We start from the raw sequence: 26822 nt of genomic DNA, 5'->3' as shown, positions 1-26822 counted from the left end.
TAAAAAAGCCTCTCATTCAGCTTATAGCTTAAAAAATGGTTTGGTAGCAGTGAGAACTACCTAATGACAAACAAGTTATTTTTATAGCATATAGAACTGATATGCAAAAAAATGTTTTGAGAATACAACTAGTTTTTTACAAGTGAAATTGTAAAAATTTCTACCAAAACACTATGTTGCCAGAAGAATCATTAATGAAATGAAAAGCCACTCTTTCCTCTTATTAGTTGTGCTAACAGATGCTGATGTTAAGATACGGTGAAGTAAAGGATCATCTTTGGGTTCCCTTTGTCATCTTCAAACTGGTTGGTAGACTTTTTAGTAGCATCTCTCCATTACTAAAGAAAATAATATCTCCAGCTGTAGTGGTGTTCTCTATTGTTAGTCCTTGAATTACAACTGTAATGGAGACTCTCTGAGTCTGTCCATTAGGGTTGAAGTCAAGAAAAACATTGAACGAACTGCCTCAAGTAATGACCAGCCATCACCGCTCTTGCCAGTGAATTGTTAATTGAATGGATGCATCATTAATTGAAGCCTCACGGGTGGGTGAAGCCCCTGGGAGGCCTACTGCCAAGCAAGCCCACCTGCCTAAGGCATCTAAGGGCTCTCTCAGCCCCTGAGATAACCCATGCTGTCCCCATGAACTCCTAGCTGGATCCTACAGGTAGTTACGCAAACAGCTAAAAGTTTTGCAAGTTGCCAGCTTCTATCCTGTTTTTGCTGCATATGGCTAAACTTTCTGAGCTGATTTTTTTTTTCTGCAGCTGCTCAAGTCAAAAAGCTGCAGAAAGAATTTCTTTGTTTGCTTGCTTCCTCTTCAGCCTGGACTCAAGGTAAGGTTTTTAAGAGGGGATATTGGTTGGAAGGCAGAGGTGGGAAGTTTAGTTTTAGCACCTAATTTTGGAGGGGGGGGGTTGAGGGAGAAAGATCAAGAAGTCTTTCCCTTCCAGCTTTGTTTTCTTTATTGAAAAAATATGGGTTTTTTGGGAGGGAGAGGGATTAAGCAAGGAAAAGCTTTTGGGAAACTCATCCTGAAGTTGCTGCCTTAGCATGCAAGAGTCTGGTTTCCCGAAGCTTACAAGATCCAGTGGTTTGCAGCTGATCTGGGCAGAAAGCTCTGAAAGCAGCCTCCATTTTCTGTAGGAAATTGCCAAAGCAATGGCAACTGCTTCCTGAGGGCATGGATACCAGGCCCAAGCACTGAGGCTGCTGTCAAGGTGGGACGAGAGGAGAGGTGGGGATGCTGCAGCATCTCCATGATCGGTTATATGGGCAAATGACCATAGGAGTGATGCAGCCATTGTAATTTTGAAAGAGGACCATATATATAGTTTTGGGGTGTCTGTAATAACTTTGAACTGACCTGTCTTATCTAGAGGACTACCACTACTGTCATTTGTCAATATGGACCTACCAGTGGACCGAACCAGTGACATGAGATAGGAATTATAGTCCAAAAGGTCTGCAAGGTACCAATCTTTACAACTGTACCTGCCTACAGTGACATAACAAACTTGTGCTTTTTCTTGCCTTTGTTTAATGTACTTCCATATTTGGGTGGGTGGTAATGGTTGTGTAATAATACTTACCAACTTATGTTAAAAAGCATGAAATATCTACTGGTTATTGTCCTATAAAAATGTATTCTGTCTATCTGCTGCCATATAGTATCAGTACAATACTAAGTGCTTGCCAAAACTTCTCCTCCCAGCTGTTCCTTGCCATGTCCTCTGACTAAGAATAATGTGCAGTTCCACGTAAACTGACAGCAGCTTTTCACCCGCAAAAAGGAATTCAACCTAACTGGTATTTTGTTCTGCCTAACAGCATTCTCTCAACTGGTCACTTTTCCAGTTCACCTAACCATGGTTTATCAAATAAATTACAACAGTGGATATTTATTCATTATTTAAAATGTGCTATGTGTCAATTGCTAACTGGATTGTACCTTCATTTGTTCCCATTTGTTGCAGAGATGAGCAAACCAGACTATTCACAATACAATACCTTTCCAGCAGAAAACTAATTCTGCATCATAGAGTATTCCAAGGTTATTCAAACTTTTGCAAAGAACTTTTAAGAAAATAATGGAAGATTCTAGATTAGAAAGTGAATTTACACTCTCATAAGCATTATGCTACTTCTCTATGTCCTGGCGAAACTGTTGTTGTTATTCACAGAAAATAAGAAATTAATTAGGTATAACATATTCAGGCTATTTGCAAAATTGAAACAACACGAAGTTGCCCAATTATTTCTGATGTAATAGTATATATCTATATTTATTTATTTATTTATATGTGTCTATTTCAATAGAAGACACAATTTGACAAGGAAGTTAAATAGGGTAAATTATTTAGACAGGTAACCACTACAAGTAGTACTCAATTTACTACCACAATTGGTAGTATTTCTGGTGCTAAGCAAGACAGTTGTTAAGTGAGTTTTGCCCCATTTTACAACTTTTCTTGCCACAGTTAAATGAATCACAGCAGTTACTATGTTATCAACAAAAGTTGTAAAGTGAATCTGGCTTTCCCAGGGACACTGCAACCGTCATAAATATGAATCAGTTGCCAAGCATCTGAATTTTGATCATATGACCATGCGAAAAACAGTCATAAGTCTTTTCAGTGTTGTAACTACGAACATTCACTATACAAATGGTTGTATGTCAAGGACTGCTCATAGCAGGAATCCTATGAATGTAGTCAAGTCAAACAAAATCCCAGAAAAAGGCAATGAGATGTCGCCATACTGTTACTAGGATTCAAACTGTTTGGAATGCAAAGGAATGACATTTCTAGGGATAGTGGGGGGGGGAGGCATAATAATTACATTATAATATGGGGACAGCACAAAACCAAGAACCGCTACATGCAAGAAGCCCACTTATTTGTTTAAAGGCTGGTTTTAATTAAAAACTCCACTTTTCAGGTCATTCATGGAACATTCCTAAACCTGACCTCCAGGTGATATTAGTCCATCTAGCCAATGTCTACTTAATTACTAGCGTTAAAAAAAACAACTAAAAAAGCAAAACTAGACACAGAAATGGAGACCAAAGGCTCAAATCCTAAAATGCAAATATTGGAAATAATCTGGAATTACAATAAAATAGTGAAACAAAACTGTTTACAACTTTCATTAAAATAGAATAGCATTTCAGTTTTCCTGATGTAGATTAAGATTTTTAAATATTTCAGACCAAACTTAGCTTTTTAAAGATCATTATCAGAAGCAGTACTTAATGGACTTAATGACAAAGAAGTAGTATGTATTTGTGCTAAGAATTATTTGCAAATGCTAAAGCTATTTGCATTCAAGACTTGCATTAATGCTCATTTCCTCAGCTAGGAGGAAATGTTCTTTGAATTAGTCATGTGCATTCAAACAAACAAACAAACCTCTACCTACAGGAACCTGCTACATTTTCCAAAGCAGTAGGGCATATCACATGGGGCTATTCATCTTTTACAGCCGTAGCAGGCAAAGGAGTACCAGAGCAAGGCTATAAAGTTGATTGCTCTAGGATAGGGCTTTACAGTGCATAGTAAAACAAAAAACGTGAATGTTCAAGTGTCATACTCCCTTTTTGGCCCATCTGCTTTCAAAGAGCTAGGAGGGGGGTAGGTAAGTAAAATGTCTCCAAGGACTGCATAGCAATCAACCAACATCTGATGAATGGCCACTAGAGTTAAACTCTGACCTGAATGGACAATTCCTAAACCAGTTACCCTCCCCCACATTGTCCCCAATATGCCCCACCTACCTGCCTCCTCTTTACAAATGTTTTAAGTACCAGGCACAATTAACAAAAGCAATGGAATGTGGATGCAGTTTCCATTGAAAGCGGCAATGCAAAAACAAAAACAACATCCCACACAAAAAAGCTGAGATTCATTGGGAAGCCAATGGAGACTTATGGCTTAATTGTACTGCTTTGCCTTATTATCACATATGGACATAAGAAAAGAAAGGGCTTGATTGTTGTGCTGTGATTAAGATGAGAGAACAAACAGAGTATGAATAGTTAATAACACTTCCAAATATGGATTTCAAAAGGAACGTAAGACATGAGAATAAATGATTAAAATCTATAATATTTTTAGACATTTTATACAATTGTGTGGACTCATGGCACCACAGAATCTATTTCCTATATTTTTTAAAATAGGGATATTAGAATCAGTTTTATTTTCCTTTTCTAGTGAAATTTTCAAATCTTTCTGGTATTTCTATATACAAATCTTTTGATTGAAATGGATTTTGCCTCCCTGGATGTTGCCAAATTTTGTAATGCTGCCAGCAATAAAGATTCAACTAACATCTCTATAACTCTGAATATACATAATTTACTTTTTGCCTACTTTTGTCTTAATTTCTTGAATTTGTGTCATAATATTAAGTAACTAAGACAAATAACACTCCAATTTTAGCTTGAGAGATCCAGTTTATATTAATAGTTATAGTGGCAATAGTAACATAATATTCTAACTTTTTAGCCGACATTTCATACCTGCCCTTCCTCTTCTACTTATAGAGTTCATTGATGGTTTTGTTTTACATTGTCTTTGATCAAAATAAGCTTTGAATTGTTTTACTGAACTGAATTGATTCTTTTCCTTTCACTTGAACATATTCAAAAGGGTTATGGGTTTGCTAAGGCTGAATAATCAATTGCAGATTTAAAGGATTCTAGCTCAGTTACCTACAATTAAAAAAGCTTTTTCATCAACACTACACAACTGTTAAATAATTCTGACACTGAAATTGCTGCAATAATCAGCTAAAACAGTATGGTATTTAATTACTAAAAAGTAGAATGATGGCTTGCCCTTTGTTAGCTGGTTAAAGTTAAATAGCTCTTTATTTTATGTTCAGTTTTTGACTAAGAGTCTATTAATTTTCTTGGCAAAGTATATATTTGCTATTTTATATGATGATGAAATTGGTAACATCAAAATTACCTTGTAATATGCCAATCAGTCACTGGGACAAGGTAAATAAAAGGCAGAAAAAACCAATAGGAGGAATAAAGCCTTAATATTTTAGTTTTTTCAAAATATTCTCATTCAATGGACCATTCCATTTAAACTCAGTATTTGTTCTGAAGATTATACTGTATCTCTGAGATATATTGTATCTCAGCTTTCATTTTTTAAGCAAGACTTAACATTCAGCTCAATTAAAAAAAACATTGTTTATAATTTCTCAGCATATTTTTTGTCATATTACTATCAGAATGTGAAATACTATGTTCCTTTGGGCATGATTATAAACTCTCCCTAACTTCAGACCTTGACTCATCTCATTGGCAAGCTCCATTTCACTTGCTGAACTTTAGACTAAGGTAATGCCTTCTTTATCGCAATGGAAAACTCCAAATTTGTCAGATTTTAATCCTCTTTCAACATATATCCAGGTTATTGAAAAATATGGCATTTGTGATTTACCTTTTGAGTAGCAATTCAAAATTCAATCAATTCCTTAGATACCGGTAATTCCTACATGCACAGATTACACTGTATGAATGGAACTCTATTTCTACCTCATATCCATTTTATCATATTACAGTTCCCATGCAAAAAAAGTTTTATCAAGGTTGCTTATGGATAATGAAAACTGATTTAAAATAAAGATTGTTACTTTGATGCTTTATTTTGACTTCAGCATAACTTTAGACACCAGATCATGTTTATCTTGGCTCTAGCATAAGCTTATTAATATTAACAAATGTTAATATTAATGTAAATTTATCTTCACATTTATTATTTAATTGCACACTGACAGAAGTTATTGTATTTCAATCTCTTTTAAGCAGCACAGACTCCAGATTTGATTCATCACATAATAAACTGAATAATTAATATAGCAGCACGAAACCATTTTGAGAGGTACTTCAGGAACAATAATTCTGAACCAATTTCTTGAAGCATCACATCCTGTTGAAGGTCCAGAGTTTGAAAGTTCTCCCCACATGATCTGAACTGTAGATACAAATGACACTTCTGCTGAAATTATCACCAAACATTCTCCAAATAATTTGGTGTTACGATAATTAATTCATGAAGTATTAGACTTTATTTAGCACTCTTTCTCCTTAAAATAATCGCTGTTCAACAAGGATAGCAAATAATTACAATTTAAAAAGTTCTAAAACCAATTCTACAGTTCAATCTTATTAGTTCATGTTAAATCATGGATAATAATTTTCTATATTGTATGTGTAATGCATGCAAGATCATTTAAGTACAATTTAGACTTTCATACAAACTAAATATTAGTTAAATACCTCTGTTACAGTAGAAACTCCAGCATTTCCTCTACCCCACAAATTTAAAAATGTATTAATCAGGTTAGTAAAATAGATGGATATCAGTCAAATTTTTAAAAAGTCTTCAGATTATGCCCTATAAACAGGTTTGCATGTTTTTGAGGTATGCTGAAATACACACATACACACACTCTCTCTCCAATCTTATCAAATTTAGATGGTTGCCTGTAAAACAGAAAGTTACTATGGACATGAAAATAATGAATTAAAACAATAAATATACAAAGCAAATAAACTATTAAAATATAAAATAATCATTATTAGAATATAAAAACCACAAGGCATAAGAGAGATTGAATATTGGAGCCATCTTAGATATTTAACCTATGCCCGGTGATATTACCTCTATCACTCACTTTTCTTAAAATCTATACAATTTAAAGGAAATACATCCTGCTAAGATATCTAAAAATAGTCATGAGTATTGTAATGAAGCAATCTCCAAATAAACATTAGAATATGTTTTAATGTAATGTTCAAAACCATACTTAATTTTTTTTTCTGCAAGGCTAAAATGAAGGTGAGTATTTCCCATTTTACTAAATCCTTTCCAACAATAAAATACAATTAGCGCTGAAGCTTCCTTGGAGGCTTGAAAGAAAATGAAGATCTGACTCTGAGGAAATATCTCTTTCAAGGGGAAAATACACTTTTTCTGCAAGTCTCCTGGAACACATCCCGGATATCACAGCATTACGGATCCAACATTATTTGACACTGGCAGCAGCAAGGGGTTAAGGACTTGAACCGAGGACCAAAGAGAACTACAGCTATATATTTCCCTGGGTGACTTTAAGCAACTCAATCTCCCTCAGCACAAACCCATTACTATAGTTACTATGAGAATAAAATGAAACAAGATATCTGAGGTGCATCACTTTGAGTGAAAAACATTATAAAATAAATCTTAAAAAATCAGATTTAATTATATATTAGATATGTATATATTTATTTTGTTTAATAAATACGAAAGAGAAACAAAAAAGAACAAAGCACAAAGAGAATAATTATGGAGCTACATTATCAAAGGAGAAGATTTTAATTAACTTAAGGCAGTAAGAACTTAAAAAGATTTATGTGATATTTGTGTATTCAAGAAATATTTATGCAGAATTTTATTATTTATATTTTATTATATATTATATTTCATAAATGTATATAATATATAAATATATAATTTGCATTATTTCTCGTAAGTATACAAAATGTTTGTGGAAAGCACATACTCTTCCTATAACATGTACAAAATTAATATTTCTATAATGAAGCCACACAAAACATTATATGAATTAAATTTAAAATATAATTAAGTAAAAATAGAGTTTTAAACAAGGTGAAATAGCATGTGATATAGACCGATCTCAAACAGTTACAATATTGCATTTTAGAAAATACTAAGTGATACCGATAGTGTTATTGTATTTTTATTAATTAATTGAAATTTAGTTTAATGCAAGCAAGTTATTTACTTAGAATATAGATTTCACATAATTTCAAAATAATTAAATGATTTTAATTTTAAATTAAACAATTATAACCAGAGTGTCCTTCTGTGAGGGAGACAGACAATTAATAAGTTTGATATATAAATTAATTGAGACCAGAATTTTCCTCGCTAAGCAAGGCAGTTGTTAAGTGAGTCGGGTCTGATTTCACAACCTTTTTTTGCGAATTGCTGCAATTGTTAAGTGAATCACACAGTTGTTAAGCAAATCCAACTTCAACCATCGACTTTGCTTGTCAGAAGCTGGCTGGAAAGATTGAGAATAGACTAGAATAGACTAGAATTCTTTATTGGCCAAGTGTGATTAGACAAACAAGGAATTTGTCTTTGGTGCATATGCTCTCAGTGTACATAAAGAAAAAAAATACATTCATCAAGAATCATAAATACAACACTTAGTGATAATCATAGGTTACTAAATAAGCAATTAAATAGTAAAGCATTTAATAAAGTAGACCATAACCTACTACTAAAAAAATGTGGGTTAGACAGCACCACCACCAGATGGATTCGTAACTGGCTGACCAACCGCATTCAACGGAACTACATCCACATGGAGAAAAGTATGCAGTAGAGTACCCCAAGGCTCTATTTTAGGCCCAGTACTCTTCAACATCTTCATCAATGACTTCGACAAGGGGATAGATGGGGAACTCATCAAATTTGCAGATGACACCAAGCTGGCAGGAATAGCCAACACTCCAGAAGATAGGCTCAAGATACAGAAGGATCTTGACAGACTTGAACATTGGGCACTATCTAACAAAATGAAATTCAACAGTGAAAAAAGTAAGGTTCTACATTTAGGCAAAAAAACCCACAAAATGCACAGTTACCGTATATGTGGTACCCAAGAGAGGGATCTTGGAGTCCTAGTGGACAACCATTTAGATATGAGCCAGCAGTGTGCAGCAGCTGCCAAAAAAGCCAACACAGTTCTGGGCTACATGAACAGAGGCATAGAATCAAGATCACGTGAAGTGTTAATATTTATAATGCCTTGGTAAGGCCACACTTGGAATATTGCATTTAGTTTTAGTCGCCACGATGTAAAAAAGATGTTGAGAATGCAGAGAAGAGCAACAAAGTTGATTAGGGGACTGGAGGCTAAAACATATGAAGAACGGTTGCAGGAATTTAGTATGTCTAGTTTAATGAAAAGAAGGACTAGGGGAGACATGATAGCAGTGTTCCAATATCTCAGGGTTTGCCACAAAGAAGAGGGAGTCAAACTATTCTCCAAAACACTTGAGGGTAGAACAAGAAGCAAAGGGTGGAAACTAATCAAGGAGAGAAACAACTTAAAATTAAGGAGAAATTTCCTGACAGTTAGAACAATTAATAAGTGGAACAACTTGTCTGCAGAAGTTGTGAATGCTCCAACATTGGAAATTTTTAAGAAAATGTTGGATAACCATTTGTCTGAAATGGTGTAGGGCAACGGTTCTCAACCTGTGGGTCGGGACCCCGTTGGGGGTCGAATGACAATTTGCCAGGGGTCGCCTAAGACCATCGGAAATATGGGAAGTATACTTGCGAGTTGAAGAATCGTGCTCCAATGGTTGACTCCACAAGCCAGCTGCAGGCTCTTCAAATCGCAAGCCGAATTCGGCTTCAGGCGCAATGAATTAAAAAAGAGAGAAATCTTCGCTCTGATGTCTCCCTCTCAAGCCAGCTGCAATCACTCCCAATCGCTAACCTAATCTGGCTTCAGGTGCGATAATAGGGGAGGAGTCTCCGCTTTAATGCCTCCGTCCTCAAGGCAATCGCAAGCAGTTCAGATCGCTAGCCAATACGGCTTCAGGCGCGATAAATTCAAAACGAAAATAATTTTATAGTTGGGGTTGCCACATCATGGGGAATTGTATTAAAGGGGTCGCCACACCGTGGGGAATTGTATTAAAGGGGTCGCAGCACTATAAAGGTTGAGAACCACTGGTGTAGGTCTCCTGCCTGGGCAGGGGGTTGGACTAGAAGGCCTCCAAGGTCCCTTCCAACTCTGTTATTATTATTAAATCATATTAGAAAACAAATAAAACAATATAAATCGTAGAGATACAAGCAACAAGGTTATAGTCATAAGTGGGAGGAGATAGGTAATAGGAAGGAAGTGGGTCTTCAATTAATGACCTCAGAAGGATAGAAAGCTGAGTCAACCTTGCATCATGTGATCCTGGGATGCTGTAATCATCATAAATATATACCAGTTGCCACGTATTGGAGTTTTGATCACATGACCATGGGGGATACTGCAAAAGTCATAAGTGCAAGGGCTGGTCATATCGTTTTTAGTGCCTTTGTAACTTTGAACAGTCATTAAATAAATGATTGTAAGTTGAGGACTATTTGTGAATATCAAAGCTTTCAATTATAGTCTTCAACTTAAAATTACAACTAAGTCCAAAATTTTTATTAGCAAGACAGTTGCTAAATGAGTTTTCCCCCATTTCTTCTTGTTACACTGGTTAGCTGAATCGCTGTAACTTTTAAGTTGGTAACACAGTTGTAAAAATGAACCTGACTTCTCCATTGATTTTACTAGACAGAAGGTCGCAAAAGGTGATCATATCATCCCAGGATACTGCAAATATCATAAATACACGCCACTTGCCAAGCGTCCAAATTTTGATCATACAATTACAGGGATGGTGCAATGGTTGTAAGTGTGAAAAACAATCATAAGTCATTTTTTTTCAGTGCTGTTATAACTTCACTAAATGAATGGTTATGACACAGGACTATCTGTATGCATTTATACAAGAGGGCTTGTATAAATTTTTCAGGGCTGAAAAAATATCTACAGACCCCTCACATCCTGGACATAAGTATTTAAATTAGATTAAAACATACAATAAAAACCTTTCAAGAACCTATGAAATACATTGACATACAATGGCGCCATCAGACTAACCATTTAGCACACCAGCGAGTTGCAGACTTTCCAATCTCTTGCCTCCCTACACTTTAGAGTTACCTACTTCTGAATTAGCAGGCACAGTAGCATAGCTTGTCAACCAGAAAGTTGGAGTTTGAGATCCAAGAAGTGCATGACAAGGTAAGTTCCTGTTCCTGTCCCACCTCCTGTCAACCTAGCAGTTCAAAAGCATGTAAATACAAATAGATTTTATATAGGTATGTAAAATACAAACACACACAAATACACACACCTCCTTTTGGTAGGAATGTAACAGCTTTTCATGCAGGTCTGTGTAGAATGCCTGCCACATGACCACAGAAGCATCTTCAAACAATGGTGGCTTCCTCAGCTAGAAAATGGGACATGAGTACCACTGTCCAAAGTTGAACAAAACTTGACAGGAGAAACTTTTACCTTTACTTTTCATTTCTGAATTCAAACACTTTCTTTCATGTTATAACAAATATAGTAAGATGTTAAAAGAACAGAGAACATATAATGTAAGAAATCCGACTTCAGTTATAACTAATAAATCTGGCATACTAGAACAGATCTAGAGTCTGTTGCTGTGTGGAACTACAGTTCATTTCAAAGCCAGTGTATATAATATCTGAAAATCAGCTTTTTTCAGTCTTGTATTACCTTTAACATTTAAATCTGTTTAAGAGTTGTTTTTAATAGGATATTTTATCCTCATTCTAATGTTGTAACCTAAGTGATTTAAATATAATCCTATCATAGAATATTCAAAGTAAAATTTAGCTCTTTGCCTTGGTGGCAGCTACAAAAAATAATAATTTGGTCTGAGCACTTGTCACTAGTATTATTCTGCCTTTTATATAGTGGTTTCTTTAGCGATGGAAATCCAGTAAAATTAAGCAGAGAGTTGGACTAGAAAGACCTCCAAGGTCCATTCCAACTCCATGGCTCTCTGTGTTATGGAGAATTCTGGAATGGCCAAGAAAAACCCCAGATCTAAATCCTTTGAGATACTTTAAGTTGTTTTGACATATGCTTTGCATGCAAAAATACTCTTCAAATATTGCAGATGAAAAAAATTCTGGGATGGGGGAAAAAGTCTTGCAGTTGAGATTGAAGACTGGTAGAAAGTTATAAAAAAGGCCAAGGGTGTACTTACTTTTTCTACAGAAGGAAATGACAGAGCTTTTAATTTTATGTTATTAAGTGATTGCAAAGTTTTAAAGGCTTATCTTTATATTTAAATACTCTTGAAAGTAAACTGCTGTTATGATCACATATATGTCCACATATTTAAAAAAAACATAGGGTTTACTTTTCCAGGTGACTGTAAGTGAAAAAGTAAATTTTCTTCATTAGAAAATCTATATAATTAATTGAATGAATACTCATTTATATAATAACTTTTTTAAAGTATGCTTTGCTTTACAATCGAGCTTATTTTTAACAACAGCAAAGGCAAGGACATAATTTTTTTAAAAAAATCTGGCTTTAGGGCATTTTCTTTAGAATCCCACTAGAGTAGCAGGACAGAAAACTGGAGAATTTTGGAAGGTGTATGGCAAAATAAGTGCTTTGGTAAAGGTAAAGATTCCTCTCGCAAACATGTGCTAGTCGTTCTGACTCTGGGGGCCAGTGCTCAACTCCGTTTCAAAGCCGACAAGCCAGTGCTGTCTGAAGACATCTCCATGATCATGTGGCTGGCATGACTAAACGCCAAAGGCGTATGGAATGCTGTTACCTTCCCACCAAAGGTGGTCCCTATTTTTCTACTTGCATTTTTTTAATGTGCTTTCGAACTGCTAGGTTGGCAGAAGCTGGGACAAGTAATGGGAGCTCACCCCATTACACGGCACTAGGGATTCAAACTGCTGAACTGCCAACTTTTTGATCGAGAAGCTCAGCATCTTAGCCACTGAGCCACCAAGTGCAATTGCAATTGCTTAAGGGCACCCAATTTAAATCACCCCAAACCAGGGGTGAAATGCTTCTGGTTTGGACCGGATCACCCGATCCGGTAGCAATGGTGGCGGGTGGTTTGGAGAACCGGTAGCAAAACTCCCTCCCCCCCCCCATGCCCAGCTGAGCCACGCTATCATCAGAGGCTTTTTTTCCTACTTTTAAAAGCATTTTTTCTTTGGCCGAAAAAATGCTTTTGAAAGTAAAAAAAAGCTTCTGATGATTGCGCAGCTCAGCTGGGATCATCAGAACTTTTTAAAAGCATTTTTTCTACAACCTCTTTGGCCAAAGAGGTTGTAGAAAATGCTTTTAAAGGGTTCTGACGATCAGGCAACTCAGCTGGGATCACCAGAACCCTTTAAGAGCATTTTTCTAAAACCCCTTCGACCGAAGAGGTTGTAAAAAAATGTTTTAAAAGTAAAAAAAAAAAAAGATGGCCACGCCCACCCAGTCACATTACCCACCACCACCAAGCCACACCCACAGAACCGGTAGTAACAAATTTTTCATTTCACCACTGCCCCAAACTGAGGGCTGGCACCAATCAGGGTGATCTGTGAAATTGCATTAAACTTCTGCTGAAGGTGAACAACAATTGTCCATCACAAAGCCCACTCAAGCTTTTTTCACCTCAACTATTATTTATCATTTGTCTTCCATTGTTCTATAAACAAAGGAAAAGAAGGGAACTCCTGCTTTATATTTTGATAAATCAGCTTAGATTGCAAAAGTCAGTGAGCACGAGATGGCATCAAGGAGCTACTGAAAATTCTATTTGCTACTTTCCATTAGTGGCTTGAATTTTTGGAACCCAACAGCTGAATTTATGCTACAGGATTTCATTATGTTCCTTATTTAATGAATTTGCTTAGAATTATCACAGTTTAAAAGCAATCTTAAAGAAAACTAATGGACAACAAAGAGCTTCTAATATTCTCAATATGTACAGTAAGAATAAGAGGAAGGAGGGCAAGAAAGAGTTGTAATAAATTTAAAGATGAAGCTAATAAGCAATTAAATGAATCTATTTTGTTGGTATGCTAATGCTATTATTTATTTGAATTCCCAATGAAGCCTGAGAATCAAAATAGTTCCTGGAATTAATTTATGGTCCTGCTGTAGATGAAATAAGAGGATCCAAATGAGGAGGTACACATTTATTCTTGCACTGTTTGGAGTGCTGGATACAGTTACAGCTGTATCGGGCTCAGTGAAATAAAACATTTGTCAGTAAGACTTTTTCTGCTACCTTTGCTAAGTTGGACTTTAATACAGGTAGTCCTCCACTTATAACTACAATTGAGCCCAAAATTTCTGTTGCTAAGTGAGACATTTGTTAAGTGACTTTTGCACCATTTTATGACTTTTTCTTGCCACAGTTGTTAAATGAATCACTGCAGTTGTTAAACTAGTAACATGGTGTTAAGTGAACCTGGCTTCCTCATTGACTTTGCTTATCAGAAGGTTGCAAAAAGTGATGAAGTGACCCCTGGACACTGCAACTTCATAAATATGAGTCAGTTGCCAAGCATCTGAATTTTGATCATATGACCATGGGGATCACTTAACTGTTGTGTGAAAGAAGGTCATAAGTCACTTTTCCAGTGATATAACTTTGAACAATCACTAAACGAACTGTTTTAAGTCAAGCACTACCTGTAAAAGGGAGAAAATGGATCCCCAACTATTAAGAACAGCCTTCAAGAAAGCAAATAAAGTTCCCTCCTTCCGTAATAAATACTACCCAATACTACCTTACAAAATACGAGTTGTCATTTTGCCAGCCTGTTCCTGCCCAACAAACTTTCTTTCCTGCAACTGTTGCTTTCTTAAATTTTCACCTTATATTTTCATCTTAGTTTCAAATTATATGTTCTGAAGTTGCAAAGCTGTGGCTATATTTCTCATCATTTTGATATTTCACAATATCAAAATAGAGATTATATAGAAACTATGTTCACACATAAAACTAAGACAATTTTTTAAAAAAAATCATACCTAGTTAGCAAACATGGTTGGGCAGTGTACCTGGTTGGCTGAAAAAGTCCAGATGGTCATTCACTAGATGGCAGCAAAGACAATTTCAGCATCTCTTTGCTTCTGATTATTGCTCATCTAGATTTTTGTAGCCCAGATCTTATGGACCTAGGCTTGTCTCACACAACAACAAACAATGACAAGTTAAGTTTACACAGCACAGTTTAGCAAACCCCTTCATCATTTCTTTGTTCTGATATGTATCCAATGTTTCTAGTCAAATAGGTTAACAATAAAACATTAGACAGCACTTGAAGTATAGTAGCTTAAAGTACTATAAAGTAACAATCTGAAAATGCTAGCTAAGAGAAAATTCTAGATTAGTAGTCCCCAACCCTTCCGGCTCCATAGACCAGCAGTGGCCGGGGAAGAGGGGATGTCTCATATGCCTGAGCCTGCCACTTGCGCAAATGCAGCTTCACATGCTCACACGTCACTTGTCCAGTCCAGTTCCCAACAAGCTGTGGACCAGGTCCGGGCTGCAGCCTGGCAGCCTGGTCTGCATCATGACTATGGTGTCTGTATGCTTGTAATAATGAAATAGGAATGACAATGTCATTACACAAAAGCTAAAACTTATGAACTTGCTTCAAACACCAGGACTCAAATTAATAATGTCATTTGGATGACACATGTCATCACTTTGATGTCATTGTGCTGTGCTAAAGATATTTCTGGTCTTGCTGATCTCTTCTAAAAATTGAAAGGAGAAAAAATATTTACAATTCTTGAGAAAGAAGAGCTCATAGTTTGAGAGCAGCAGAGAGGAAGCCTTCCCCATGACCCTAATTGATAGGCATCAATGATAAAATATATAGCCAGTTTTGGTTAGCCTAGTTAGCCTTTTGCCCAACTCAAGTGTTATTAAAGGACAGCACCATGTAGAAAGCAGTAATCAAGGCGGAATATAATCAATTCATAATCAAACCATGAGTAATTGTTTTCAGGGATGTAGCAACCTGTGCACTAGGTGTCATTATTGCAAATATAATTGTTGTTGCTGCTGCTGCTGCTGCTGCTGCAACTGCTGGTGCTCCTTCCTGGGAATTCAAAGGTAGCCGTAAGTCCAAGAGTATCTAAAAGATTGCTTTTGCAACTTCACCTATAACAGGATCAAATCCCAATCTTGGAGGTCTATTTCCTACTGACCAACTGTACATCCATATTCTTCATGCTGAATTTCAATTTATTCTTTCTCATCTAGTTATTTTTGTATTAAAGCAACAATTGTCTTCCCTGCAATGGAGTTAAAATTAAATGGTAAAGAACTGGAATCTACACCTCACTCCAAAGATCTGGATGATTTCTCCGAACACTATCATGTAGATCAGAGGTCCTCAAACTTGGCAGCTTTAAGACTTGTGGACTTCAACTCCCATAGCTGGCTGGAGAATTCTGAGAGTTGAAGTCCACCAGTCTTAAAGCTGCCAAGTCTGAGGACCCCTGATGTAGATATTGTGGAAACCTTATTGGGCTTCCAAAGGCTAACCTTATAGAAGAAACATACCTTATCTACATTACCCTACAGTAGTTCTGAAAGCACTGTGAAACTATTACTCTCAAACCCCAGCCCTATCAGGCTACCTGGAATAATCCTGTGATAGCTTTCATGTTATGTGTTAATCAGGAACCCTGGTGGTACAGTGGCTAGAATGCAGTACTGCAGGCTACTTCTGCTGACTGCCAGCTGACTGCAATTTGACAGTTTGAATCTCACCAGGCTCAAGGTTGACTCAGCCTTCCATCCTTCAGAGGTTGGTAAAATGAGGACCCTGATTGTTGGGGGCAGTATGCTGACTCTGTAAACTGCTTAGAGAGGGCTATAAAGCACTGTGAAGAGGTATATAAGTCTAAGTGCTATTGCTACCAATCCTTACAATTTTCCTTGTCAGCCAACAATGTGGCATTTAATCACAAACAATTATTCTGTTATTACTGTTTTTCAACCTTAGCAATTTTAAGATGTGTGGACATGCTGGCTAAGGGATTCTGGGAGTCTAAATCCATGCATTTTGAAATTGCTAAGGAACACTTAAGGAATATATCACAAGGTAGGAAAGAAAACAATTGGAAAGAATAAGAAACTCTCTCTCTTTATATTAGTAGTTAAACTAGATCAATACAGCAAAGGAGGTATCATATGTTAACTTTCTTTGTCTTGCTCTCTTCCAGATGTGTGCCATTTTAAATATTAATTTTCAAAAATGGAGAAGATTTGACTAGTTTTAACACAGGTATTTATTTGCAATATTCCAAATGTAAATAGAAAGATACCGGCAGTAATCAAATGTAATAAAAATTACCTGGCACTGATTATCTTTTGCTTTCTCACTCAACTGCCTGGACAAAGAAAGCACATGGTGCAGATGCTGTAGCCGTTGTGCTTCATTGGACAGCTGGGTTTTAGCTGCTGACACACAACTGTTAGGATAGATTTCATTTTAACTCAATAACTACTGACATACTACTCTGCAGAAATACAATACTTCAGAAAGAAAGATATTTTTAAACAGGATTACATTCTGCTACTCTCTTCACACCAAGCTGTTAAAGAAAAGCAATAAATGATTTCATTCCACTCTGTATTAAGTTCACCAAGAGTTTTCAATGGACTTGTTTGTTGAAGACAAATGGCAAACTGATCAAAAGAGTGGGAGAAGTTTAGGCCAATGGGCACAAAATTTAGAGTTAGATCTGAATCCATTGTATTAGACTTTGGTTGTAAGTATATGGGATCAAAAGCCCATCTCTCTTCCATTTTGTCCTCACTATAACAGCTTTGGCTTGTTAATCTTTGCATCTCATCCTCTCCCCCCCCCCCCAAAACCATTCACAGGAGCAACATAATGGGCTGTACTTGACAATCACTGGGATTTATCAGTGCCACTACTTGGTTTCTAAGGAAATGTAACTTCCTGGTTTTCATTTAAAACAGAATTAAGATGGCAGGCTTTTGGAGGCGGAAGCATACACTACATACTAAAGTGATGTTGGAAGTATAGTTTTTCCACAATTAATAATCCTAATAATATTGCTCAATAACAGTCTTAAATCACAAAGAAAAAGAAGAAAAATTAACATTGCAAATAAATCTAGTAGAATATAATAATTAAAATTTGAGTGTTTTAGTTTTATAGCAATCAGTATACATTAAACTGGAATGACATCAATCAAGATGGTCTTATCAGGTTATTTGTAAATTTAATAAAAGGTCATGTTATTTTAACAGGACAGGAATATAGATTCTTGGAAGTTCAACAACAAGGGCTATTTTCTTCTTGTTCAAAATGCCTCCAAATTGTTCTCATTTTGTGCAGCAAGTACAGATTCATCTAACTTTAGACTCATATAGAAGGGATTTCTTGTGCAAGAACTTCTATGTGTCATTATAGGAAGAGATTGGAGGAAGTGGCTTGAAAACAATTGAAGTTATTTAATATGTGAAATCAAATTTCATCTAAGATATTAAACAGTTTAGAAATTTAAACAATCATTACTCTTCTTCAAACTCAACTGCCACTATAGAACTACATTTCCACATAATTCTTTTTACTACAAACCATTAGACTTTCCCTATACATAGTAGCAAATAAAATATGCTAACTGCTATAGTCAAAACTGGCACACAGGAAAATGTGCCACAATTTCTAAGATATAACACAAGTACTTAAATTCAAACAAAATCCTCTTATTTTACAATGCAAACAGGCAAACTACATTAGTGTACAATCTTCATACAAGGCTGCATTTTTGTATACAAACCTGTGGCACTATTTTATTAATAGAGCTAACTCTAATCCATTACTTTGTCTCACAAACAAGTAGCACAGTGCCAACTCTCTCTGGTTCACTAAAACAAAGCAAGACTAGATTTTTAGCACTAGGTTGGAAAAAACTGTTTTAACTCTTATTAAAACTATTATTTATACTGAGCACTTGCAAATGCATCATGAAGTGTAAAATATGTCTCTGCTTACACAGTTCAATCAGCTAAGCCCATTTACAGAAGAATATACAAGAAAAAGTCAACAGAAGCACAAATGCTAAATAATCTCATAAACTCATACTCTGTAAGTATGTGTGCAAATCCAGCTCTACATGTTTAAAAATATTTCAACTAATTCTTTTTAAGAGATGAAAGTTATCTCATAGAAACAGTTGGTAGAAATAATTACTTAAATTTGGCACACCCATTAAAACCCAACCTTGCTAATCCATGCAAATCAATACCAGAGGTAGTAAGCTTGATGCATTTTTAGTTGTAGGTCCTTTCCCTCGCCTCCCTTCCCCACTACAAAGTCATTGTGTTCAAAACTATTTGAGCCTCAGGGAAATGTTTAACTCTCTCATTTTACAATCTCCAGAGTCAAATAGTTACTTTTTCACTAGTGGTGTTTTGATGTGACCATTGGGATCACTTGTTATGATAGCTGGCACCATGCAGTCTGTTGTTCAAACTTTTTCCCAGAGATAGTCAAACCTTTTAAGTAAACCATTTTTATTATTCAGGTCCTGTGGTACTGGCAAGTGAATTAAAGAAGCACTTTGTAGATGCCCTAAAAATATATACCAGTAATATAGTTATATAACCAAAACTTAACATTACAGGGCACTTAAAATATTTGTAACACTGAAAATAACATGCTTAAAAAATCCTCAGTTGTGTACATAATGAAGTATGCATCCTGACACACTCTCTCTCCTCCCTTCCCATTGAATATTAATTATGTGTTCTAAACTACAAAACTAACAACTACTTCATGCAATGCACACAACAATGCGCAAATAAAAACCCAATAAAACAGCTAGGGAAGAAGAAATTTTCTCCCATTCTACTTAAAACAGGAGTCTTATCAGAAACCTCAGATCTCTGAGGTTAGATGGAAACACTAATTCATATAATCTGAAACTCAGTCAGCCCAGGCAAAACAATTTCTGAAAACAGCAAAGTAATCAGAACACATCTATCTCAGAAAAAGCTAAAGTATCCTATAAGAACATTCATAAGCAAGTGATACTCCATTTCCTTGGTCTTCATTTTTTATGCTCCTGTTTTAACATCTTAACCCAGCCAACTAATTTTAGATAAGCATGTCTGCATCTTGTTTGAAAAGTATATCTCCTGTTCAAGGATAATTCTTTACTATAACCATCTAGGAATCACAAAAACAGAAGCAGCAAGTATACTGACACATACAGAGAAGGCCCACTAGAGACTAGACTAAGCTCCCCAGAATAGTATGACTTGCAGAAAACAAAAATTAAGGGAGTTCAACAAATAGGAAAAAATGAATACCAATATGTACTCTTTAAGAAAGGTAACAGTGACCATCAAAATTATAAAAAGCATAGAAACTGCTTCTAATTCCTATAAAACAGTTTTCAATTTGCGATATTTAGATGAATAGGTTTTAAAAAATCCCAAGATTAAAATTAAAGTTCTGAATAGACTTATTCAGAGCATAGGATTTACTTCTAAGTAAACAAATGATTGTAGTGTTCTAGAACACTAAAATGTACAACATTTCTCCAAAATATAAACTGCATACCTAAGAGCAGCCTTTTTCAACTGGGACTCTCTAAATGCTCTCAGAATTCTGGGAGCTACAAACCTAATCCATTCAGGCATTCAGATGGAAAGCAAAATTTTAAAAAACAAAAACTAACAAACAAAACGTCAGTCATTCCTTTGCAGGACATTGTTTAGATAGATTTATGTGATGTGTTTTTTTCCTATTGCTGTAAACAGTCAATATTCCTGTTTTTACTTGCATTTTAAATGATTCTTTAAAATAATGACCATCAGAATGACTCTTAAAATACACTGCAAGTCTGTCCATGACATAACAGGCATTTGGAAAAACTGCTATTAATCAGTGATGGAAAGAAGTAGCTGAGATCTTGAGAGTGCTCTTGAGAGGATTGCCAATACAAGTCATGCCCAGCTCCATTTTCATGGAATCTCTGGGTTAGAGATTAAGTCAGAAATAAGACTGTTGTTGAAATTCCACACTGGCTGAAAGTCAGATGGGCTGTCTTCTTCAATAGTGCCTATTTATGCTTGTTATGGCAGCCCTCGGCTTAGAATAGTACATCATTTCAGAAGGTTTCTTAATCCTCAATAGCAGCTTTTTAGGGAATCCAGGAGGTTGTAGTATACTAGCTCTGTGCAAACAGAAATAATGCAAAGTATCTTTTAAAACGCCCCTAATCCCTTTCTCCCATAAAAATCTTACAATTAAATGAAAAACTTTATAATTTATTCCCTTTACACAGATTCAATTTTTTTCCACAACAAACACAAGTCAAGACTTTAATGCACAATTGCTTTTTCATTAGAAATGATCTTAACTATATTTTCTGTTCATTTCTATTTAGTTATTCCTAAATAAGCATAACAAGCAGATAGTATTGTATTAATGAAGTTAATACAATGAAGTTGTACTAAGAAGTTACTGAAGGACTATTTGTTCCAAAAGAACTATCATAAACAAAATGCATAAAATGCTTTCTACTATCTATGATTTTTAAAAAGACAACATGTTACGTGAAGTTCTGAAGTAATATTTTTAAATGTGGAAAGAAATTAACAAGCATTGCAGAATACACGTTTTTCAGAATGCACATTTGAAATGCAAGCATTATGATAAAACTGAATTACAATACTTTGTCCAAGATACAGCCATTAGAGCAAAGTATTTCCCCTGTAGAATTCCTATAAAATGAATCTACTGAGTATAGTAAAAACAGAATGAGGAAGCGAGGGTTGGAAGATGTTTTTTGATGTAACTCCTTTAGGACAACAGAAATATTCATGCACTTCCTTATACTGTCCCTGTAAATAATACACAATTACTTTTATCATTCTAAACCTTGTATTTAGTGTTCCAACTTTCCTTCAGATTGATAAATATTCCTATTTGTTTGTGGGAAATGCTAGAAAGCTCAGTGGCAGATAGCTAAATGGCAATGTTTATATTTCCTCAAATTCTTACAAAACTCTAATAAAAATTCATTTTCTTAAAAAAAGGGATAAAATTAGACATTCTTTTCCATTTTTGAAATAACTACACAAAGTGGCAAAAGTTGAGTAGATGTAAACAGCCATTTATTTTCAAAATAGATTATAGTGTACTTTTCCCCAAGCTACAGAGTATCTAAATAGCAACAACCAATCATTTATTTCCCAAACCTGGTTATCTTTCAGTAGTAAGGATCAATCAGGAACTGTAGCATGGAGTAAGCTATCCTCTAACAATGGGCTAGTGGAAAATTCCACTGTGGCCTATGCAACCAGCAAAAGAGATGGAATGTCGGCTTACAAGTTGAACTTCCAGTACATGAATTCAGTACTAGGTCTTTATTCCTTGGGATTAAAGCAATGATTCTCCATTAAAATAATTATTTAAAATCTATAAACAACTGATTTTTTTTAAAGAGCAGTACTCAGGAAATAACTGCTTGGATCTACTTGACACTCTGATGTTAATATATATTACATGAGATCATTCAATATATTAATACCATCAGGTCATTCAACTTCACCAAACACATGAAATCTCAAAGCATAATTATACAGAGAATTATAAGCAGTATAATAATTCTCAATTCACTTTCTTGCTAAATTTTTCATTTTGCTTCTGCTATGCTTTATTGATTCTATCTCTTGAAAATATAAAAAAATCTGTTAGAATAGTTCTTCAGATATTTATACATGGTTAGATGTTATATATATATATATATATATATATATATATATATATATATATATATATATATATATATATATATATATATATATATATAACATACAAGAGATGTTAGAATAGTTCTTCAGATATTTATACATGGTTCCTGTCCAATTTTTAAGAAATACAGATATTATTAACAATTTATATTGTGTGCAAGATGTTCTCCATCAGTTTAGAAACTTTCAACATAGCACTAAATCCTATGCAACAAATTAAATAATGTTTTGTATGCACAAGAATAACAGAAACTCACATAGTCTGCCCTAAACCTCTGAATGAAAAATAGTTCAACCAATACTTCACACATGCTCAGAACTTCCACAGCTGGTTTAAAATCACACTTCTAGATCCTTCATTGATAATCCATCTTTGGAAGGACACTTACGTTTAACTCAAATTCTATATATTAAAAGTTTGTCAATGCCTTACTTCTTCATTTGTAGCAGTCTGTAACTGATCTGTAATCAGCAGCCAAGTCAAACAGAGAGGCAAATATAGCAGTCTGTTTATTTAAAAATGTAAACTACAGGGGAGAGAGACCAGGAAATCCTTACTGAGCACTTTGTCCATCTCAAGGACATCTACAGTCCTGGGAATGGGTGCAAATTGACAGAGTAATGTGGAACAAAAAACAGAATGATGTCTCAAGAATTAGGATTTCTCACATTTAAATTTTCTATCTTGGCATCCCTGAAGAAACAATGTATGTACTTATTCTCCAAAGCATTGCAAGAGGAAACATGTTTTCTGGTTTGCAGCATCAACACTCCCCCCCCCCACATAGTTGGTGCTGTTTTTAAATGGTTCCAACTATCTCTGCTCCCTGCAGCACATAGAAAAGCTCTGCTGCTTGTAGAGAATTATGATTTACACCAGTTAAGCTTGGACAGCTCCATCTGAACAAAGGCATGGAAGAAAGAAAAGTAGGGCTGGAAGATGCAAAGAGTGACCACCTATATAAAGGAAAAGTATGAAAGGGGGAAATATTTTTTCTTAAAAAAAAAAAATTAAAGCCACCAGATACTCTGAAACCTGAAGGGCATTTCCTGTCAATGTGGAGAAGGAGAGATTGGTTGACAACCTTATGGAGAGAAAAAAAATCATGTATAGCCTGTCAGAGGAAGTACAATGCAGTTCTAAAGTAAGAAATTTATACTGCATAGCCACAAAATTACAAAATGAAAGAAAGCCTCTTGCTCAGTTATCAGTTATCCAAATACTATACAGTACATTGTAATCCTCACCAAATCCCACCCCCACAAACAAGGAAGAATCTATCTATAGAAGGAAGGAAGGAAGGAAGGAAGGAAGGAAGGAAGGAAGAAAGAAAGAAAGAAAGAAAGAAAGAAAGAAAGAAAGAAAGAAAGAAAGGCTATCTTGAAATCCTAGTGTGCCAATACCCCTTTTTATTTAGCTGTCCTTTAATCCAGATCATCACCACAGGACTCAACCCCGAAGTCACCCCTTACTACAGAATGGTTTTGTCTATTTGAGAAGAACACTTTTAAATATTTTTCTATTAGGTACTGCTGCAACCAAAAACTACCTTGCAAATCCATCAAAAACGCACCACCTCTTGGTCATTTAGGGTGAGCTTGAAGATAGAATTCATAGGATTCCCACTGCTCCCCCCACCTGTTGGCATCCTTTCTGCTTTCTGGTCTAGCAAAAGTCAGAGCGCCTCTGACACTGCCCCTCCCCAAAACGTAGGAAAACACGAAAAAGACCACTTCTTTAACTCCCAACGTTTCTGATGCGCAAGCTGACGAGCTGGGACTCTTTAAGGACTAGCCATTTAACTTGAGCAGTCACGCTACGAGGAAAGTAGCATGATCGGGCACTCACCTCGTCGTCGTGGTGCTGGCAATAGTTCACTCGGTCCGGGAAGACGGAGAGGATGTTGTAAGGCGCGGCGGAATAGGGCGGGCTGAGAGCGAGCTGGGAGGCTGCCGAGGCGGGGCCGGTTCCCGCAGTCGCGGGCGGCCCTGGGCCAAAGCGCTCGATAAAGTGGTCCTTCGTGAGGCGAACGCGCTGGTGGGCGCGCACGCAATTGTCGCACAGGTGCTCCTGGCAGTCGAGGCAGCGGGAGCTGGCGGCGTTGCCTTCGTCGCACGAGCTGCACCGGGGCTCGCCCTGTCGGCTGTGGGGCCGCCTAAGCAGCAACGCGGAGCCACCGCCTCCCCCGGACGACGCCGAGCCGGCGGCAGAGCCCGGGGAGGAGCCGCCCGCAGCGGCGCGGTGCTGCTGTTGCTGTTGAACAGGCTGCTGGCGGGGATGAGGATGGCGGTTGTTAGCATTGCTGTTGCTCGCCACGCCGCTGCCGCCGCCTCCTTGGCCGCCGCCGGCCGGACGACCGTTGTTCTTCTGGTCTTCGGCGGCGGCGGCGGCCACGACGACCACGTCGAGCAGGTTGCTGAGGAGAAAGTTGGAGGAAGGCAGCGCGTCCATGCCCGACGGCTCCGAGATCACCACCTTCTGGTCGCAGATGGGGCAGCGCAGCTTGAGAGAGTCACTCGCGGTTGGGTGGCGCTGCGCTTCCAGGCACTGGCGGCAGAAAGCGTGCAGGCAGGGCAAGACGTGGAGCCGCCTCGACGGGACGCAGGATGAAGACCCCCCCCCGCCGCCGCCGGCGGAAGAGTTTGAAGTCTGAGAAGAGGACGACGAAGTGGACGAATTAGAGGAGACAGGAGCTGGCGAGCCGCACATCTCCTTACACAGCGGACAAATCTGGAAATCCGACTCGGAGAACGAAGCCATTGGGAGGGGGAGGAGGGGGAGGGAGTTCAAGAGAGCGCGGCTAGTAAGGAGGCGGCAGCAGTAGCAGCATGAACCGAAGCAAGCGACGACGACCCGCGTTGCAAGCCCTGGTGGGTGGCATCAATTAGTCGCTGTGTGGGGGCGCTGCGAAGACTCCTGCTACTCCAAACCACTCTTCGCGGGTTAGGCGAGACGGGAGCAGCTTCAGCCGGCGTTCCTCTCGTCTTCTTCTTCCTTAAGTAGCGTCAGGAGGACGACGCTCCTGATTTGCCCCCTCCCTCGTGCTGCGTTTAAAGCTTCTTCCCACCCGGGACAGCGCCTGCCTTCTCTGCCGCCTCAGCGTTTCTCGGACTGCGAGGCGGAAGAATGAGGGTTTCTTTAACAGAAAAGTGCATCGGGCCCTACTCCTTAAAAATCCAGCGTGAACTGGATCCGGTCGCGCGCCTGTTCTTCGCTTCCTTCTAGGGGAAAAACTGAAGGAGTGGGGGTGAAATCTCTTTAGTTGGTGTATCAGAAGAGGCGGGTTGATGGCGAGGGAATGAGGAAAGGGCTTGGTCGGTGAAGAAGGCGAGAGGGAACAGCGGGACCACTTGCTTCACTTCTCCTTTCTTGGGGATTCCGGGAGGTTTCGGGAGACACGGAAGTTGTCCCGGTAGACTTCTCCGGCACCGATCCGCCCCTGTGGGCTCCACCACCGCATGTCTTGAAAGCGAGAAGCAGAGATGGCGATCCCTCCGGCTTAGTTTTCTGGGCAGGCGGGCGTCCGAAAGAAAAAGACAGTGGGTGGGTGGGTGATGAATGTGACTGAATGAACGAGCACGCGATCTTACTCTCCAGAGATCGTCTTCCTCGCGGGTGCACGCCTTTTCCAGGTCTCCAAGCGGATCCCCCGGGAAGCCGAGTGAGCGCATCGATCAGGTCCCTTATTCTTTCTCGGGATTTCCCGAATTTGCTCCCTTTTTGCTGCGACCTCCACTAAAGCAAGGGCGACAGCGACACGCACGCGGTCTCACTCTTTCCTGTAGCTTGAGCGCACATGGTTTAAACCGGCAAAAGGAGCCGCCTGAGAGAAGGATGGCGGCTGCAGGTTCCGGCCGGCCTTCCTGAATTATTCACGGGGGGCGTATTGAGTTCCCTTGCACAAATTGCAACAGCGGTGTAACGCTTTCCCCAGGCTGCAGTCCGGCAGCAGCCTCCTTTTGCTTCTGGCTTCCTAACCACTGCGATCACGTTTCCTTTGTCATCTCAACTCTTCGCGTGGTCTTCCAGAAATAATTGAAAACGAAATTTTTATTTTACACACACCCCCCGAAGATGAAAAAAATCCTCGACGTGGTTATCAAAGAAAATCGGGGGGGGGGGGTTGGGAGCGCCCGCCGGCCGAGAGGTTAAATTAATAACAGTAATGCAAGAGCTTGGAGATCCCATTCGATTCCGTTGTAGCCATAGTGCCGGTAAATGGGTGGTTTCGCTCCCCCTGCGTCGCTTAAGGTTTTGCACCTCTAAAAAACGAAAAACCTTTTCTCCTCCCCCGAACCGATTTAGGTGAGCCTGATTTTTGCTGGGCGTCGAGATGCT

The 26822-nt window shown here is 37.7% G+C and overlaps 1 protein-coding gene across 1 annotated transcript in view; it reads right to left on the bottom strand.

Annotated features, from left to right (window-relative positions):
* TRIM71 (tripartite motif containing 71) overlaps nt 1–26547 on the bottom strand; it is a 46226-nt gene extending 19679 nt beyond the window's left edge. Inside the window, exon 1 of the mRNA XM_058183757.1 lies at nt 24333–26547. Within this exon, the coding sequence (XP_058039740.1) occupies nt 24333–25244 (912 nt within the window). The 5' untranslated portion in view covers nt 25245–26547. The remainder of the gene's footprint in view (nt 1–24332) is intronic.
* Between the last annotated feature and the right edge of the window lie 275 nt (nt 26548–26822).

Source organism: Ahaetulla prasina, chromosome 4, assembly GCF_028640845.1.
Source record: "Ahaetulla prasina isolate Xishuangbanna chromosome 4, ASM2864084v1, whole genome shotgun sequence".
Lineage (NCBI taxonomy): Eukaryota > Metazoa > Chordata > Lepidosauria > Squamata > Colubridae > Ahaetulla > Ahaetulla prasina.
This window is presented reverse-complemented; position numbering and strand designations above follow the sequence as displayed.